The sequence below is a fragment of the Trichoderma aggressivum genome (genome assembly GCF_033847375.1).
Source record: "Trichoderma aggressivum f. europaeum strain CBS 100526 chromosome Unknown scaffold_017, whole genome shotgun sequence".
In the NCBI taxonomy this organism is placed as follows: Eukaryota; Fungi; Ascomycota; class Sordariomycetes; order Hypocreales; family Hypocreaceae; genus Trichoderma; species Trichoderma aggressivum.
In genome coordinates this window covers 49,712-70,181 of record NW_026946383.1, presented here as the reverse complement: position 1 = coordinate 70,181, position 20,470 = coordinate 49,712, and the positions used below count along the sequence as shown (strand labels likewise).

The window sequence follows — 20,470 nt, the reverse complement described above, 5'->3', positions numbered from 1 at the left end:
TGATGGATATAGACTGCAGTGCTGCCAGCGAATATTGGACTAAACAGCTTTCTGGCGCCAGGAAAGCCATATTCCCTCCTGGAAGTGAAGCAATCAAAAGCAAAAAGATGGAAAATTCGACTCGTGTGATGCACAAGACAATTGACTTCCCACATTCTACCAACACGTCAATCACGAAAGCAACTATCCTCCGAGCCGCCTGGGCCATTGTACTAGCACGGTACAATAATTCTGATGATATTTGCTTTGGAACTACTGTTTCTGGTCGCCATGCCCCTGTCCCTGGAATAGAGCGGATGCCTGGACTTGTCCTTGCGACTGTTCCTATTCGCGTTAAGCTTAATCAGGAGCAATCTCTAGATAGCTTCTTGGACAGTATCCAGTCACAAGCCTCTGAGATGGTTGCTTATGAGCAATTCGGCATCCAAAACATTTCCAAACTGAATGCCCAAGCTAAGGAGGCCTGCGATTTTACTAGCTTGTTAGTCGTGCAGCCCGTCCAGCATATCACATCCACTGGCAGCGAAGAGGGAGAGGCCCTTCTCACTGCTGCTGCAGCTGAGGATATTCAAACTGCTGAGATGCTAGACAACTATTTCAATTATCCCTTGGTTCTGCAGTGTAATTTGCTCGATGACAGCGTCAATTTTGCCCTCGTCTACGATTGCGACATTATTGCTGAACTCCAGCTCATTGGCCTGTCTCACCAATTCGAATACGTGGTTTCTCAACTGCTTAGACAGGGCGATAGCTCTCTATCCACCATTTCAGTGGCAAGCGAATGGGATTTGCAATTCTCACGAGCCGCAAACCATGATGAACCCGCTGTTATTGATGACTGTATTCATAATCTGATTGAGCGACAAGCCCTGATCAATCCCAACGCTCAAGCTATAAGCGCTTGGGATGCTATATTTACCTACGCCGAATTAGATCGTTCTGCGAATAAATTGGCAAATTATCTCAGTCGATTCATGGGCGTAGAGCTTGGCGACTTTGTTCATGTGTGTTTCGAGAAGTCGGCTTGGTATGTGGTCTCGATTTTGGCAATCAACAAAGCTGGAGCTGCTTGGATTCCTCTCGACCCATCACATCCTGCTGAGCGCCACCAGCAAATTATTGGCCACACTAAATCAAAATTAGCTCTCACTTCCGCAGCCAATTTTAACAAATTTATCAATCTAGTGGCCCACGTTTTAGAGGTGACAGAAGAATTTGTTGATACCTTGGCAGAGCAATATAACGACAGTGAGCCGTTGACTGAAGTTACGCCTCAAGATGTGGCTTATATACTTTTTACCTCTGGATCAACTGGTGTCCCCAAGGGCGTGGTTATAGAACACGGAGCTCTCTGTAGCAGTCAAACATCCTATAGCAGGAAACTCGGCCATGCTCCTGGTGTCCGAATGCTTCAATTTTCCTCATTTATGTTTGACGCCAGTGTTGCTGAAATATTCGCCCCGCTAATTTCAGGCGCCTGTGTTTGCATTCCGTCTTGGAACACGCAAATGAATTCACTAGCAAGCTACATTTGCGAGGAAAACGTTACATGGGCACTGATAACTCCTTCTCTTGCCCGCACTATAAATCCGCACGAAGTCCCTTGCTTGGAGGTCTTAATCCTTGGTGGTGAAGCTGTCGGCCGGGATGTTTTCGAGCTTTGGTTTGGCAAACTGCGTCTATTCAACGCCTGGGGTCCTACAGAATCGTGTGTTTTTGGCTCTTTGCATGAATGGAAGTCCTTAAACGAATCGCATATGACAATTGGGCGGCCACTTGGTGGTCACTGCTGGATTGTTGATCCTGAAGATCCGCACAAGCTAGCCCCAACCGGCACTTTTGGTGAGGTTGTCATCCAAGGACCTAATTTGCTTCGCGAATATCTTATGGACAAAGATAAGACTGCCTCATCAATTGTTGCTAGTCTTCCTGATTGGGCTCCTTATCGTCACTCCCGCCACTATAACAGGTTCTATAAGACAGGTGATTTGGCAAAGTATAATACAGACGGAACCATCCAATACTACAGCCGAAAAGACACACAAGTCAAGATTCGAGGTTTGCGTGTGGAATTGGGCGAAGTTGAGCATCATATCCGCCAAAATCTTGATGGCGTCCAACAGGTCGCTGTGGCTGTGTTCGAGACTGACGCTGGTGTCAATCTTGTGTCTTATGTCTGCTTCAATAACGAGACCCTTCCGGCTAGCATGACTAGCGATCTAACAAGAGATGATATTGTCTTACAATTAACGGGCGAACTTAAAGATAACATTACCAGTCTGCTGGGTCAACTTAATGTTGTCTTGCCTGGATATATGGTCCCCACGCTGTTTGTTCCTTGCAAGGCAATGCCGCTCGTCACGTCTGGTAAACTCGATAGAAAGCTTTTGTTAAAGCTTACCACTTCGCTAGCCAAAGAACAACTGGAAGAATACGCTCTTACCGGTGGCGATAAAAAGCAACCAGAGACTCAGATGGAGCACATCTTGCAAAGCCTTTGGGCCGTTGTTCTGAATATGCCTCCTACTTCAATCGGTCGAGACGATAATTTCTTGAGAATCGGCGGTGACTCTATCGCAGCTATTCGTCTTGTTTCCAAGGCCCGTGAGAGCCGCGTCTCCATTAGCTTTGACGATATATTCAGTGACCCCCGACTCTTTGCTATTGCGGCGAAAGCGACGAGCCTGAGTGAAGAGAATGAAGAAATTGCTGTCATTGAGCCATTTACCCTCATTGATGAGGCTCATCGTGGCATTATTCGTAGCAACTCATTTAATCTTCAGTTACAAACTGATATGGAAATCGAAGATGCGTTCCCCTGCTCGAAGCTGCAAGAAGGTCTGATGGCTTTGGCTGTAAAGCAACCGGGCTCATACGTTGCCAAATTCAACTATAGCCTACCTGCTAGCGTTGATGTAGCCCGATTCAAGAATGCTTGGGAACAAACTGTCAGACTCTGTGCCAATATGCGTACTCGGATTGTCAATGTTCACGGCATGACAATTCAAACTGTGATCAAGGACGATATTGCCTGGGAGAATACTACCGGCATGACATTAATATCATATCTACACGCTACTAAAGAGACAGAAATGGGCTATGGCTCTCGCCTGTGCCGTTACGCACTGATCGAGGAAGAAGGCCAGGATATCCAGTTCTTGTGGAGCATTCATCACGCTGTCTTCGACGGCTGGACAACGCCCATCATTCTTGGCGCGCTACACAGCGCTTATAGAGGTCTCGAAATGCCCAAAGTCGAAAATTATGCTAGATTCGTCAAATATACGATGGATATGAGTTATCAAGATGCCAGCGAGTATTGGATGAGGGAGCTTCACGACGTCAAGAAGGCTACGTTCCCGTCTACTTCTTCTATTGATGCGTCTGACAAGAGCGACATGACACGATTCATGGAAACGAGAATTGATTTGCCTCAAACCACTGTGGGCGTCACCAAAGCCACTATCCTCCGCGCAGCCTGGGCCATAGTCCTTGCCCGATACTGCGATACAGATGACGTTTGTTTCGGAACGACAATCTCGGGTAGACAAGCCCCTGTTTCGGGTTTGATGGAGATGCCGGGACCAGTTATCGCAACGGTGCCAATTCGAGTCCGTCTAGATCAGCAGAAGTCTGTAGATGACTTCCTTGAAGACATTCAAGGTCAAGCTACGAAAATGCTTCCCTACGAGCAGTTTGGCCTTCAGAATATCGGTAAATTAAGTGCAGACGCGAAGGATGCTTGCGACTTTTCATCACTTCTTGTCATTCAGCCAATGAAAACTATCATCTATAATAACGAGGACGAAGAGACTCTACTTGCTGCTCCTGCATCTGTGGTTGAAAGTAAGGAGGAAGGCATACAAAATTACTTCTCCTATCCATTGGTCATCCAAGCGCATCTACAGGAGGACTTCATCAATCTTGTATTAATCTACGACTCTGTCGCTCTGCCAGAAGCCCAACTTTTCGCCCTTTCCCAGCAATTTAAACATGTTGTTGAGCAGTTGGTTCTTGAACCTCAATCGGCCCTGGAATCAATCTCTATCGCTTCCGAATGGGATGTCGCACAATGTCTTAAATTTAATTCCGAAATCCCCGATATTATGGACTCTTGCGTTCATCAGCTCATTGAGAACCAAGCTGAAATTCGACCTGATGCAATGGCGATTAGGGCGTGGGACATGGACTTGACCTATTCTGAATTCAATCGTGCCTCTAACCGACTCGCTAATTATCTTACGGCCAGTTATAACATCAAAACAGACGACCTAATACACGTCTGCTTCGAGAAGTCAGCTTGGTTCTTTGTTTCTATCTTGGCTATCAATAAAGCAGGCGCTGCTTGGGTGCCCCTTGATCCTACTCATCCGGAACAGCGGCTTCGACAGGTAGTGTCTCAGACACGTGCCACGATTGCGCTTACTTCGGTGGCAAATAGAGATTTGATGTCTGGTTTAGTCAATTTTGTGGTAACCGTAAGCGCAGAACTTGATCTACAGCTATCTAAACTTGAGGAAAACAGCGAAATGGGACCGGCAACGACTGTGACTTCAGACAACGCTGCCTATGTTTTGTTCACTTCTGGATCAACGGGTGTACCGAAGGGTCTCGTCATGCAGCACGGCTCTGTGTGTACATCTCAGACAGCTATCGTCAAAAGACTTGGGTTAACGCACGATATACGCATGTTACAATTCGCTGCCTTTGTGTTTGACCTTTCTATCGGAGAGATAATTGCGCCGTTAATAACAGGCGCTTGTTTGTGCGTACCGTCGGAGCATACCAGGATGAATAGCCTTACGCAGTTTATTCGAGAAATGGAGATCAATTGGACCTTCCTTACGCCTTCATTCATCCGGACAATTGATCCGGCAGAAGTTCAAGGACTTGAACTTGTTTTACTTGCCGGCGAGGCCGTCCCAAGGGACGTTTTAGCCACCTGGTTTGGCAAGGTTCGTTTAATCAACGGATGGGGGCCTGCTGAAACCTGTGTATTTTCAACACTCCACGAGTGGAAGTCAGTTAACGAGTCTCCTCTTACAGTTGGTAAGCCAGTCGGTGGTTTCTGCTGGGTTGTTGATCCAGAAGACCCTCATCGTCTAGCTCCGACTGGAACAATTGGAGAGGTTGTTATTCAAGGTCCGACCCTATTACGGGAATATCTATCTGATCCTGAACAGACTCGGTCTTCCACAGTGTATGATCTTCCCAACTGGGCACCCCGCCCTAATTCTAAACACTGGAACAAATTCTACAAGTCTGGCGATCTCTGCTATTACAACCAAGATGGCACTATTGAATTCGCAACGCGTAAAGACACCCAAATAAAGATCCGTGGTTTACGTGTAGAGCTTGGAGAGGTCCAGTATCATATCCAGCAGGCACTTCCGACGGCCAGGCAAGTCTCTGTCGACGTATATAAGGGCGAAAATGGTACAAACCTTGTCGCATACTTCTGTTTCAGTGACGAGACTCGAACTGCAGACACTAGCGATGATGCTTCTGACAGCCTATTCTTGCCAATTAGCGAAGATTTGCAGTCTCGATTAGCAGTAGTTGTTGGTCAGCTCCGCATTTCACTGCCTCGGTATATGGTTCCGGCCATGTTCGTCCCTTGCAGTTATATGCCTTTCATTACCTCGACCAAGCTTGACCGTAATAAGCTGAAGAAGCTTACTGAGGTACTGGACATGGCGCAAATCGCCCAATATTCTCTCCTCAATGGCAAGAAACGGTCACCGGAAACTCCAATGGAAGTTTTCTTCCAGAAGCTTTGGTCTGAGCTACTTAGAATTCCGATCGAATCTATAGGTCGTGATGATAGCTTCTTGGGCCTTGGTGGCGATTCCATAACCGCTATCCACATGGTTAGTGCCGCCCGAGAGTCCGGCGTATCACTTTCTGTTAAGGAAATATTTGACGATCCTCGTCTATCTGCTGTTGCTAGCAAATCTCGAGAGGCTGGAGAAGACGGGCAGATATCCATCATCAACACTACTCCATTCTCCATTATTGATACTACGGTACACCAACTGGCTGTCAGCGATGAAGTCCGAAGCTTTTGCGGCTTGGCAATTAACGAAGAAGTCGAAGATGCCTACCCGACCACCACATTCCAAGAAGGTCTAATGGCTCTTTCGGTGAAGCAGCCGGGCTCATATATCGCAAAATATGCCTACCGAGTGTCTCAAGAAGTTGATATCGCCCGCTTCAGGGACGCCTGGGAACGTACTGTATCGTTGTGTACAACCATGCGTACTAGAATAGTTCTCATCGATGGCAAATGCGTACAGATTGTTATCAAAGACGGTTCTGTTTGGCAGCCTCAAGAACACATGGATGCCATCAGCACAGCCAAGGCGGCTCAGAAGACTGAGATGACCTATGGTTCTCGTCTTTCTCAAATTCTCTTGGTTGATGATGACAATGGGGACAAATACTTCTTCTGGACAATTCATCACGCAGTTCACGATGGCTGGACTGTTCGTCTGATAATGACTACTTTCCAGAGTATTTATTATAACTTGGATTTGCCCGCCCTTAAGCCCTACTCAGGTTTTATTCGGTATCTTACGGATATCAATTCTCCACATACGGCCAATTACTGGAATCAGCAGCTTCAAGGAGCTAGCAAGGCATCTTATCCTCCAGTCAAGCCAACTTCCATGTCAAAGGGACCCTCACGAGTCGCCAGCAGGACAATCCAAGTTCCTGCTTCGGCTAACCCCGCCATCACGAAAGCCACAATAGTACGCGCGACTTGGGCTGTTTTACTCGCACGCTATTGCGATACTGATGATATAACTTTCGGTACGACGATATCTGGCAGACAAGCTTCGGTGCCGGGCCTCATGGATATGCCTGGCCCTGTGGTCGCAACTGTTCCTGTGCGTGTGCATCTGGATCAGACACAGACTATTGGCAAGTACCTCCAGGTTATCCAAAATCAAGCTCACGAGATGGTTCCATACGAGCAATATGGTTTGTCAAACATCGGGAAGATCAACCCCGACTTCAGGGAAGCGTGTGATTTTACGAGTTTGCTGGTTGTACAACCTCGAGTACACTTGGATTCACGCGGCAAAGGCACATCTGAAGAAGCTGAGGCCACATCATCTGCGCTGCTGTTACCTGCTAATATTGAAGGTAATTCAGCTGAAGACTCGATGCAGGGTTACTTTTCTTATCCTCTTGTTGTCCAGGGCCATCTCCTCAGTGATTCAATTGAGTTGATAATCACCTATGACTCTTCAGTGCTCTCTGAATCGTCTATGCAAGCATTGTGCTATCAATTTGAGCATGTGGCTTCGCAGCTATTCACGGACGAAAGCCGCCCGTTAGGTGACTTGGTCGTTGCATCTGATTGGGATATTCATCGTGCCAACGAGTTTAATTCAGAGTTCCCTGAGATTATGGACACTTCTATCCATCAATTTATCGAATTACGCGCAAGGGAAACTCCTGATTCACCAGCTATCTGGGCCTGGGATGGGGAGTTGACTTATGGCCAGCTTAATGAAGCCGCCAATAATCTAGCTCACTATCTCATCAATGAGTATGATGTTCAAGTTGAGGATCTCATACACGTCTGCTTCGAAAAATCTGTTTGGTATTGGGTAGCTATCTTTGCTATCAACAAGGCTGGTGCTGCGTGGGTACCTCTAGATCCATCCCATCCTGAGCAACGTGTTCGCCAAGTTACCTCACAGACTCGATCTCAGTTGGCTCTCACGTCCAGTAATACCCGAAGCTTCATTTCCGGCATTATCGACCGAGTAGTCGAAGTTTCTCCTGCCTTGTATGAGCAGATCAACAGCTCACTCGGTGCAAATGACCCTCAGATCCCAGTCTCATCTCACAACGCTGCCTATATGTTATTTACTTCTGGATCTACGGGCGTGCCCAAGGGTCTAGTAATGACTCATGGTGGTTTGGCAACCAGTCAGACTGCTATCAGGAAGAGAATAGGTATAAACGCAAATAACCGGACGCTCCAATTTGCTTCGCATGTGTTTGACCTGTGTCTTGGCGAAAGTATACTACAGCTGATTTCGGGCGCCTGTATGTTCATTCCTTCGGAGCACACTCGGATGAATGGTCTGAAAGAATTCATCGCTGAGCATGAAATAAACACACTTTTGCTCACACCATCGTTTGTGAGGACTTTGAGTCCGGATCAAATCCCCTCGGTCACCCTTTTGCTATTAGCTGGTGAAGCCGTTCCTCGCGACATACTTACCACTTGGTTTGGTAGAGTTCGATTATGGAACGGCTGGGGTCCTGCGGAGACTTGTCTATTCAGCTCTCTACATGAGTTCCAATCCGTGGATGAGTCGCCATTAACAATTGGCCGTCCCGTAGGAGGCTTCTGTTGGGTCGTAGACCCGACAAATCCCAACAAACTCGCCCCTATCGGCACAGTAGGCGAAGTCGTCATCCAGGGTCCAACAATCTTGAGGGAATATCTCGCTGATACCGACCGTACTGAAGCTACTATAATGTATGAGCTGCCTGCCTGGGCCCCATCCCGAGATCAACCCTCTTGGTCGCGATTCTTCAAGTCCGGTGATTTGGCCTTATACAATACTGATGGCACGCTTGAATTCTCCAGCAGGAAGGATACACAAGTCAAGATTCGCGGCCTTCGTGTGGAGCTTGGCGAAGTTGAGTATCACGTCCGGAGTGGCCTTGAAGGCGCTCGACAAGTTGCCATTGACGTTTTAACGACAGACTCTGGCACAAGACTCATCGCATACTTCTGTTTCACGGATAAAACGCGCACTGCCGGTATTTCTCAATCAGATGAAGACATATTCCTACCTGTAACAGAAGAGCTTCGGACACAGCTTGCCAAGATGATCAGCCAGCTCAATATTACGCTACCTCGCTATATGGTACCCTCGCTCTTCATTCCATGTCGCTACATGCCTTTCATCACCTCTACAAAGCTTGACAGAAATAGATTAAAGAAGCTCGTTTCAGAATTGAGCCAAGACGACTATGCCGCCTATTCCTTGCGCAATAGTGTCAAGCGCCTACCCGAGACCGAAATGGAAATTCGCATGCAAGAGCTTTGGTCTGCCGTATTGCACATGCCTAAAGAACAAATCGGTTGTGATGACAGCTTCTTGCAAATTGGTGGTGATTCGATCACAGCTATCCAGCTTGTTACAAATGCTCGTGAGGCTGGTATCTCGATTGCAGTCAAGGATATCTTCGACGATCCTCGCCTTTCAGCGCTTGCTTTAGCAGCTGCTGACAACGATGGCCGCATCAATGCTTCTGCACCCATCGCGCCTTTCAGTTTGCTTGGAGAGCCACTAACCAAATCTCTCATCTCTGATGTTGTGGAGGAGCAATGTCATCTCTCTGGAGATGAACTGCTAGAGGATGCCTATCCTTGCACAAAGCTACAGGAAGGACTTATGGCCCTCGCAATCAAGCAGCCTGGATCTTACATTGCCAAGCATGTCTATCAACTTCCCGACTACGTGGATGTTCGAAAATTCCGTGCTGCTTGGGAAAGAACCGTTGTAAGTTGTGCCAATCTGCGCACACGCATGATTCTTATAAATGGTATTACCATACAAGTCATACTCAAGAATGACGTTGCTTGGGATGATACCTCTGAGATTTCACTTTCAGCTTATGCTCGTGATACGCTCCAATTCGAAATGGCATATGCTCAGCGCCTGTGTCGCTATGCGATCATTGAGGAAGGGCCCAGCAATTATTTCGCTCTCAGCATTCACCATACCGTCTTCGATGGTTGGTCTCTGCCGTTGATCATGGGCACACTGTCTGCAGCATATCACGATCTTGAGCTTCCCCCTCTACAGTCATACGCTGCTTTTGTAAAGTACACTTTGGGCCTCGATAACAACGCCGCTTCCGAGTATTGGAAGATGCAGCTTGATGGTGCCAAACGCGCAAGCTTCCCGGCACCTAGTGACAAGGCTGGGGTTTCTCAAACTCGTGTCATGAATAAGGCCATAGAATTCCCCAAGTCAACAAACACATCTATCACAAAGGCTTCTATTTTACGTGCCGCCTGGGCTATTGTTCTCGCACGCTACTCAGATAGCGATGATGTATGCTTTGGAACCACAGTATCGGGCCGTCATGCTAATGTAACCGGCCTTGAATCTATGCCTGGTCTTGTCGTCGCTACTGTTCCTGTTCGTATTCGCCTTGATAAGCAAAAGCCTCTCACTCAATTCCTTCAAGAGGTACAATCACAGGCTTCCGACATGGTTGATTATGAACAGTTTGGCATCCAAAATATTTCCAAACTTGGTTCTGACGCGAAAGATGCCTGTGATTTCACGTCTCTCTTGGCTATCCAGCCCGTTCAGCACATGAGTGCTGATAGCAAAATTTCCGGTGATCAGAATGCCCTTGTAACTCCTGCCACTCTACCCGAAATCAAAGCTGAGAACATGCTGCAAAACTATTTCTCTTATCCTCTGGTTATCCAGTGTCATCTCTTGGAAGACCTCGTCAATTTGGTTTTCATCTATGATTCTGACGTCCTTGGCGAAGCTCAACTAGGCGCCATCATGCATCAGTTTGATCATGTTGTCCAGCAACTGCTTGCCCAGGACGACGAAATGCTCGGTGAGGTGTGTGTTTCAGGGCCTTGGGACGCCCAGCAGGCCGTGCAACTGAACAGCAAGAAGCCTGATCTCATACATACTTGCCTCCACGACATATTTGCTGAGCATGCTTCTAACAGCCCTCATCACGAGGCCATCTATTCTTCAGAAGGTAGTTTCACTTATGGCGAACTTGACCATTTGACCGATATCTTTGCCACACATCTGAGCTCGTTAAATGTTGGCCCAGAAACAGTAGTACCGTTCTGCTTCGAGAAATCAATGTGGGCTGTGGTTGCGATTCTGGCTATTCTCAAGGCGGGCGCCGCTTTTGTACCTCTTGATCCGTCGCATCCAAACAGTCGCCGTGAGACATTAGTCAGGGAAGTTAATGCTCGCGTGCTCATCGCGTCTTCTAATGCCATCGCCTCGTGCGTTGGTATGGCTGAGCATATTGTCGAGTTGTCACCTAGTGTAATAAGCAAACTTGCCACTTCTATTACCCCCAAGGTTCTACCCAAGGTTGGACCGAGGAACACGGCATATGTCTTGTTCACTTCTGGATCGACTGGTAAACCAAAAGGTGTTGTCATGCAGCATGGCTCTTTCAGCTCTACAACCATTGGATATGGCAAGGTGTATAACCTTTCCCCATCGTCAAGAATCTTCCAGTTCTCCAATTATATCTTCGATGGTAGCCTTGGTGAGATTTTTGGACCATTAGCCTTTGGTGGAACCGTCTGTATCCCTACCGATGATGAGCGCCTTCAATGCGCTCCCGACTTTATGCACAAAGCCATGGTCAACACAGCCATGTTGACGCCGTCCTTTGTAAGAACCTTTACGCCAGATAAAGTGCCTCACCTGAAGACTCTTGTTCTCGGTGGTGAAGCTGCTTCTAAGAGCATTTTGGAAATGTGGGTTGACCGCGTTACTCTGTTCAACGGTTACGGACCTGCTGAGGCCTGTAATTACGCCACGACACATATGTTCAAGTCCAGTGCTGAATCTCCTCGTATTATTGGATCCGGTTTCAATGGTGCCTGCTGGGTTGTAGAACCAGACAATCATAACAAGCTCACCCCTATGGGCTGTATAGGCGAACTTGTCCTTCAGGGTCATGCTCTGGCTCGCGGCTATCTCAATGACAAAGTCAGGACGGAAGAGTCGTTCGTTAGCGAAATTGGTTCTCTTCCATCTTCTCTCCTGCACGAGCCGAAGCGATTCTATCTTACCGGAGACCTTGTCCGCTATAATGCAGATGGTGAATTAGAATACCTCGGACGAAAAGACTCTCAAGTCAAACTACGAGGCCAGCGTCTTGAGCTAGGTGAGATTGAGTACACCATCACTCAGTCACTTGAGAGCGTGCGTCTCGTCGCTGTTGATGTTCTTCATAGGCAGGCTGGTGATGCACTGATTGCTTTTATCTCATTTGTTGGCGATGTGAACGCGGGATGGGTCACCGACAACCTGCGCCTGAATCTGCATGTTTCTGATGATGCGATGAGGTCAGCGCTTGGTAGTCTGAGAGACAGCTTAAAGGCCACTCTACCCGGTTACATGGTTCCCAATATCATCCTGCCTCTCCAATGCATGCCTTTTATCACATCTATGAAGCTTGATAGAAAGCAGCTACAAACTCTTGCAGGTTCTCTATCATCTGAGGAGCTTGCCGCATTTGCACCAAGTAAAACAGACAAGACTGAGCCGACAACTGATATGGAATTCAAGCTACGAGATCTTTGGGCCACGATTCTTAAAATCCCCACAGAAGAGATTGGCAAGAACGATAGCTTCCTTCAAATTGGAGGTGACTCTATCTCAGCTATTCATTTGGTTACCCTAGCTCAAGAGCATGGTATCCAAATCACTGTGGCAAGTATTTTCGCCGACCCCAGACTATCAGCAGTTGCTACATCTGCCAGCCTCGGTCATGTTACCGACACGTATGAGGCCGAACCTTTCAGTTTGATTTATCCGTCTGAACGTGAATCTGTCATTCGTGAAATCAAGCAGCAATGCAACCTCTCTACCTCTCAGTCGATTGAGGATGCTTACCCTACTACCAAGCTGCAGGAAGGTCTTGTGGCTTTATCTGTCAAACAGCCAGGCTCCTATACGGCGCAGTACGTGTACCGTATTCCTGAGCACGTCGACATTGAGAAGTTTAGGGTAGCTTGGAACAAGACTGTCGAGGTCTGTCACAATCTCCGAACTTCTATTGTTCTTGTTGGACCCAAGACTATCCAGGCTGTTATCAAATGCAGTTCAGAGTCCTTGTGGGAACCTACCAAGGATGTGTCGCTGCAGTCTTATATGCAAAATGCAATCCAAATCTTCAACATGGGCTATGGTTCCCGACTCTGCCGCTATGCTCTGATTAAGGATGGTGGTAATAACTATTTCGCCTGGCATATCCACCACTCTGTATATGATGGCTGGACTCAACCGCTTATCATGTCCACTTTCTATGCCGCCTACTTTGGCACGGAGATGCCTCCTCTGCAGCCTTTCGCCCGCTTCGTCAAATACGCGACAAGCATTGATCAGAATGATGCTGCAGAATACTGGAAACATCAACTTCTCGATGCCAAGCCGGCTTCGTTCCCAGCAATTAACCAGCAACTAGCTGCTACGGATAGCAAAGTAGATGTGACCCGAATATTAACAAAATCTGTGGACTTCCCAAGATTAACAAACACATCTATCACCAAGGCCACAATCATGCGAGCTACCTGGTCGATTATTCTAGCTCAATACTGTGATGCTGATGATGTATGTTTCGGTACAACCGTCTCTGGCCGTCATGCTTCTGTGCCTGGTTTAGACTCTATGCCTGGTCCTATGGTTGCTACTGTTCCTGTCCGAGTGCGCCTTGATAAAGATCAGCCAACTTCACGGTTCTTGCACGACATTCAGATACAAGCCTCGGAAATGGTTGCATATGAGCAATTTGGTCTCCAAAACATCGCTACTCTAAGCACTGAGGCTAAGCAAGCATGCGACTTTTCTAGCTTGCTTAGCATTCAACCTGCTCAGCAACAGACTACAGATGAGAACAGAGTGGCTGGTACTGATGTCATCCTATTACCCGCCAGCTCTGAGCATTCCGCCGAGAGCTCTTTGCAAAACTTCACCAGCTATCCATTGGTCATTCAAATTATTATCATGGATAATCATTTCGAGTTGTTACTTATTTACGACTCCAATGCTGTGACAGAGTTCCAGGCTACATCCATATCTGAGCAATTCAGCAACGTTGCCAAGCAACTCGTTGCTCAAAAAGAGACATTAATCGGCGATATCGAAGTATCTGGTTCTTGGGATCTTCAAAAGCAGCTCGAGTGGAATGATGAAATTTATGGCTCTGCTGACACCACTCTACACGATCTCATCTCCAAACAGGCAACTCGCAGACCAGATCACGAAGCCCTTTACAGCAGTGAAGGAAGCATAACCTATATCGAGCTTGACCGTCTGACGACTCAGCTTGCTGTGTATCTCAGCCGTATGGGTGTCCGACCTGAGACTATCGTGCCATTCTGCTTTGAAAAGTCCATGTGGTCCATCGTCGTGATGCTAGGCATCCTTAAAGCCGGTGGTGTTTTTATCCCACTCGATCCATCACATCCTACCAGCCGCCGCCAGGCTTTGATTGATGAAGTTTGCGCCCAGTTCATGATTGTGTCACCGACGACCGCCCCCGATTGTCAGGACATGGTCAAAAACACAGTCGAGCTTTCTCCCTCTTTGATTGCTTTCATTTCTGCAATCGATACTAACGAACAGCCTTTTGTTATGCCAAGTCCCAATAATGCTGCTTATGTTCTTTTCACTTCCGGCTCAACTGGTAAGCCCAAGGGTGTCATCATCGAACACAAGGCCGTCTCTGCAGCGCTTCTCAGGCAACGTGATGCCTTTTCAATCAACGCCGGTTCAAGAATGTTTCAATTTGCTAACTATGTCTTCGATGCTTGCATGATTGAAATTTTCACTTCACTTATTGTGGGTGCTACTGTTTGCGTACCAACTGAAGATGAACGTATGAGCAACACAGCAGCCTTCATTCGCGAGGCTCGCATCAACCATGCGTTCCTAACACCCACCTTCATCAAGACTCTATCTCCAAATCAGGTTCCTGGAATGAAGACCATCCTGATTGGAGGCGAGGCTCCTTCAAAAGAGGTCATTGAGAATTGGGCCAATGAGGTAGAGCTTCGCAACGTTTATGGGCCGGCAGAGGCTTGCGTTGCTACGACCAATTACTTATGTTCTTCAACCGCCACCGTCTCAGCTACCACCCTCGGCGGCAGCTTTAACCACGGCTTCTGGATTGTTGATCCTGATAATCATGACCAGCTTACGCCAATCGGTTGCATTGGTGAGCTATTGCTGCAAGGTTCTTCTCTAGCTCGCGGCTACATCAACGATGAAAACAGAACTAGACAATCATTCATTGAAGGAGTCAAATGGTTGCCATCTAATGTTGATGTGGGAGAACGCCGCTTCTATAAGACTGGTGACTTAGTCCGCTATGTTTCAAACGGCTCCATCGAGTATCTCGGCCGAAAGGATGCTCAAGTCAAGATCCGTGGTCAACGTATCGAACTTGGCGAGATTGAGTATCATATCAAGCGTTCCGATACCGCCATTGAGCACGCTGTAGTTGGTATCACTAGAAAAGATGGTCGCGAGTCTCTCCTGGCCTTCGTATGCTTCAACTCGCAGCAAGAAGCCGAAAGTGCTTCCAAGGAGATTCACCTCACAGAGCTCGCTGACGAGCTTCGTGAAATGTTCTCTAATATCGCTACTAGTATCAGCTCCGCTCTGCCTAACCACATGATTCCCAAGTACTTCATACCTGTTGACCATATGCCTCATAATGCTGCTGGCAAATTGGATCGAAAGATGCTCCTCGAGTCGATTACCAATCTCACGACTGATGACCTTTCGAAATACCTCGCCGTCCAACGTCTACCTTTCCGCGACTGCTCGAGCGATATTGAATTCTGGATTCGACATCAATGGGCGACCACGCTTGATCTTCCTGACGATACCATTGGCGTAGATGACAACTTTTATAGCCTCGGAGGCGACTCTATTCGCATTGTTACGATTTCTAAAGCTATCCTCAACCAGTATGGTGTTTCTCTTGGCATGTCCCTTCTCAACTCGAAGCACACTACGATCGCAAATATGGCCAAGCACATCGACAATGAACTCGCCGGACAAGAAAATGAGCAATTCAGCGACATCGATTTTAACGCTGAAATCTCGTCTTTTTCTCGCTCTGTATTGGATACTGGTGCCCTGGATGTTGCTGCCAATCCTAGAACCGAGCTGCCTGACCAAGCTGTTGTCTTCCTCACTGGTGCTACAGGTTTCCTCGGTCAGGAGATCCTTAGACAACTCATCTCTAACGATGCCATTGCTTCAATAATAACTCTCGTGCGATCCAAGTCTGTCGATCATGGCCTGGACCGTATCCGCGAAACTGCCAAGATTGCTGGCTGGTGGCACGAAGATTACAAGAGTAAGATCGAGATATGGTGTGGTGACTTGGGCGAGAAACGAATGGGCCTCAGCGATACGCAGTGGGCACGCCTAGCCGGCCAGTCTAGCAACAATGTCGATGCCATCATCCACAACGGTGCCATCGTAAACTGGAATGCCGATTATGACAAGATGCGTGCTGCTAATGTGGATTCCACTATTGATCTCCTCAAGGCTGCTGTCAACTCCCCTGCTTCTCCCAAGTTCATCTTCATCTCTGGCGGTATCAAGTCGGACCCTACTCAAGATCGCACTCTTCTCGCGCAGTATCTCGGTCGAACCACTGGTTACAGCCAGACCAAATTTGTCTCCGAGGGCGTTATTCAGGAGGTCATCAATACTCTCCCCGCTGATCAGAACCGCATTTCTACTCTCAAACCCGGTCGCATCATCGGATCGCCTGAGACTGGTGTAGCTAATGTGGATGATATGCTGTGGCGTGTTGTTTCTACCGCTGCATCCCTTCGTGCCTATCCTTCAGAACCGGAGGAGCATTGGCTCTCTGTTGTTGACGTTGCTACTGTTGCATCATCCGTGCTTAGCCAATTATACACAAAGGAAGGCATCGCGCCCTTCGTCAGCGTCAATGGTGGTATGCCAGCCACAGTCTTCTGGGACCTCATCAACAAGGAGCTTGAAATCCCTTGCGAGCCTCTTCCATCGGATGAATGGACTCACCGAGCCTTGGAATCAATGAATGAAATTGGCGACAAGCATCCCCTGTGGCCTGTGCAGCACTTCCTTGGTAACCTTGGCCTTGTTCGATCTACCGAGGAAATTGAAGTCGAGGGTGTTGAACATGAGCAGTGGCACACGGCTGTTAAAATGAGCATGCGCTATCTGATGGAAATTGGCTTCATCCAGTCGTCCACTGACGGTTTTGCTAAGCCTCGTCGCGCCGGAACTTTCCAGCGTATACATGGTTAAAGGGCTATGAGCGTGGTTGTGAAGGAATTTTGGATTTCTCATCTTTCTGTCTTTCTGTTTTTCTATTTCTTTTTTTTCTTTTACTTCTCTTCTTGTCTTCGCACTGAATCACTCATTCACTTAGTGCATTCTATTCTGCTAGATTTTGAAGCTTGTTGAGCTTCTACATTTGATAAGTAGTTTAGTCATATCAAAATTGTTCCTTCATACTTCATCAGTGCCATGTGTAAAATTATATTTGACCAACGTGAATAAATAAACAGTCACAGTATTGATACAACTAGTATACATCGCCTCGCTCAGCTAACACTAACAGCCTGGAGTTTCCAAAATACCCTCTTCGACGACATTTACCTTGACCTTCATACCCCATGGATCTTCTTTTCCTATCCAGCGCCTCTTCTTCCCGACCTTTTGAATCACTTTGACATTGTCCTCCAAAGCTTTCTTGAGATGTGCTGGATCGTCTTTGAGCTTCTGCACTGATAGCGTCAAGACAAAGCCCTCCTTGTTCTTCTTTTTCCCCATGGTCCATGACCACTCAGCGGAAAATACGACCCGAGGCTTTGCAGTATCAATTTCTCCAGATGGATACAGTCGGGTGATCATGTATCCAACTCTGCCTAAATAACTAGTCCACCATACCTCTTCCGGTGTAATAAGAGAGCGCAGTGCTTCGCGGAATTCCATCTCTCGTGGTGGTAATTCTCCACGATATCGAGATTCAAGCATCAGCGCAAGTCTGGCGCGGTCTTGGTGAGACACTCCATGGGTAGATGACATGATTCCAACACTGGTTGAGTAAAGAGCAGTTGTTGATGCCGTCTCTTTAGACATGAACATATGAACATACATGACGTTAGCAAACGAATCGATAACATGCTCTCCGAATTCTTCGGGAAACCTCTTTGTCTGGTTCTTCGAGGGTTTCGGGATGGCACTCTTGAGCAGTTCCTGGAGAGTGCGATAGGAAACTGGCGCGAAATTTTGCGTTGCGACTGACAGCGGGGAGAGTTCTCTGACCTCGGGAGTCAGAGTCCGGAAGAGATATCCCTCTCTCACTCCACCTTGGCAAAAGTGAGCCTCCCTGATTCCATGAGGAATAGCTTCGGCCAAGACATTCACCAGGAATGCCACTGCGGGAACTTGTGACCGGCGGCGATCCGAGACCCGGAATACATCTTTTGCCGCTTTTGCAATTTGTTTCACAGTATCTGTGTCTTCGAACTGTTCTCTACCGACTGTGTATCCATTGATGACGGAGATTGGATAGTGCTTGCCGTGGGACTGGTTGAGATATAGCAGCAAATAGCCCCAACCTCGGAACCCACCACCAGATAGGTAGATACGAAAGCCCCCCCGTTCCTTGGCCTTTTCAATCATAATTTCGGGGATTTGCAAATGATCATATGCGTCTCTCAACTTTTGCACCATTTCCTGTCGGAATCGAGCAACAGCTTCTTCCCCTTCTTGTTTCTTCTTGCCCTTCCGCAAATCATGAAGCTGTCTGGATAGAGCAGCCGCGCCATACGGGAAGCTAAAGCTCCCAAGAGGGCTAATTCTGATATGGCCTCCTTGGCTGACCATCCAAGTGATTTGGGTGCTACCACCTCCAAGGTCCATCACAAGGCCGGATAGTTTAGTAAATCCGCTCGCAATACCCAACGCTCCGATCTGGCCCTCAATTTCCTTGGGCAGCATCTCGATAGACAGCCCAGTCTTCTCCTTGACAACTTTTATAAATTGGGCCGAATTGAGAGCCTTGCGGGTCGCCTCTGTTGCAACGATATGGATATTCTTTTTGTCAACTCCCATATCATGGCAGACGATGAGAAACCGGTTAAAGAGTGTAACTACGTCGGCAATAACATCGTCTGGGATAGGAATCTGTTCTCCCGTCTCAGGATCGTATTGGGAGTCGTAAAGCGATATACCAGATCGATAGGTCAGCACTGTCGGTAGAATACGCGCCAATCCAGCAGATAGATCCGTGATAGAAAAGCGAATGCCGTTGCTAGGGATGCATCGCGATCATTAATACACGGACTGTAGGAGCCGGCAGCGACGATGACTTACCTTCCCATATCTACAATGCCGACAAGTTTGTCTCGGTGCCCTTCCCATGGTGGATGTGGCCTATCGCCATCTCTATGAGCTGTCGGCATAGTGGGTTTCATCCAGTTTCCAGGGCATGGTTCGTTTGCTTCTTCCTCTTCCTCGAAATCAGATATGATTCCTAGATCTTCAAAGTCCGAGACGTCCATGGTGGCTCTTGGCCGCTTTACCGTCAGGAATACTAAGTAATATTCTGTTTCTACGAAATCTTGTCATGGAGAGCTCTATTCTCTTTATAGAGACAGCTGAAAAAAATGAAACTTTATTTCAATGGCCTCGCCGTGGTTTCAAGCCTCAGTGACGTCACACGGAATAGACGAACTTGCGATTATTGGGAATATTCTCTAACAAATGTATCGCATTTTCTAGTATTTCCGGAATCTATCATCGTGATGGGTGATTTTCGTGTTGACAATGTTATGGTTAACAAATCCACCTCAATCTGAGGCGTTTCAGTTGACTGTATTTTGGACTCGAGTGGGAATGGTGAAGCTCTCACAGCTTCACCAGTGCACTTATAACAATGCGGAGAGAGAGTTGACTAGACGCCGGATTCAGCCTCGATCAAAACTCTAGCCAATCGCACTATTGGGCCAACTAGCGAGTGACAATTGATGGAAAAGTTAACGTGAGGAAATGTCGTTCGCTGATGGCAAAAGTCAACGTAACAGGAAACCATGGGAAACTCAATTCTCCCCGCCTCGCGCCACTCACCCAGTAGCGTTTGTTCATTCATAACAACGGATAAAGGTCAGTTCTTGTGCCTCAACCCACGATACAATTCGACCTGCAAAAACACCATGAGTTGGCACCAAAGAATACCTTGTATCGAATATCGAAGCACATGGAGAATTCCTCGTCTGACCTCAGATATTCCGCTGCCACTCTGCCGGCTCCGGCCTGCAGTGAATATGTTGACGAGCAATCTCCTCTCTTGCAACGCTCCGACACATGTCGTCGAGACCTCCGGATCGTGTTAAAGCTTCTCACTCCTGGCGGCTACTCCAATCTCCTTCTGGTCTTCATGCCTTTAGGGATAACATATGGTGTCCAGAATAGAAGCCCAGAGCTCATCTTTTGGTTCAATTTTTTAGCCATCATCCCGCTCTCAAAGTTGAATCTTCGGAAGATCCGCCAGCTGTCGTCCATGTTGGGCCCTATGGGAGCAGGATTCCTACATGCAATACTGGATAATGCACCTTTGTTAATTGTACGTTTTTCCTATAATCCCCGATGCTAGAAGTATGCAAGTACTCATCAACGATCAGGTAGGA

The 20,470-nt window shown here is 47.5% G+C and overlaps 2 protein-coding genes across 2 annotated transcripts in view; one reads left to right on the top strand and one right to left on the bottom strand.

Annotated features, from left to right (window-relative positions):
• The window catches only part of Triagg1_5044 (uncharacterized protein), a gene marked incomplete at both ends in the record, with an annotated part of 62,775 nt that extends 45,694 nt beyond the window's left edge, over positions 1-17,081 (top strand). The window contains 2 exons of the mRNA XM_062899515.1: positions 62-9,536; positions 9,606-17,081. Of these exons, the coding sequence (XP_062755869.1) occupies positions 62-9,536; positions 9,606-17,081 (16,951 nt within the window). The remainder of the gene's footprint in view (positions 1-61; positions 9,537-9,605) is intronic.
• Positions 17,082-17,390: 309 nt separating this feature from the next.
• On the bottom strand, positions 17,391-19,345 carry Triagg1_5043 (uncharacterized protein; the record flags this gene model as incomplete). Its single annotated transcript, XM_062899514.1, has 2 exons — positions 17,391-19,095; positions 19,158-19,345. The coding sequence occupies 2 exons, from the start codon at positions 19,343-19,345 to the stop codon at positions 17,391-17,393; spliced, it is 1,893 nt and encodes a 630-aa protein (XP_062755868.1).
• Between the last annotated feature and the right edge of the window lie 1,125 nt (positions 19,346-20,470).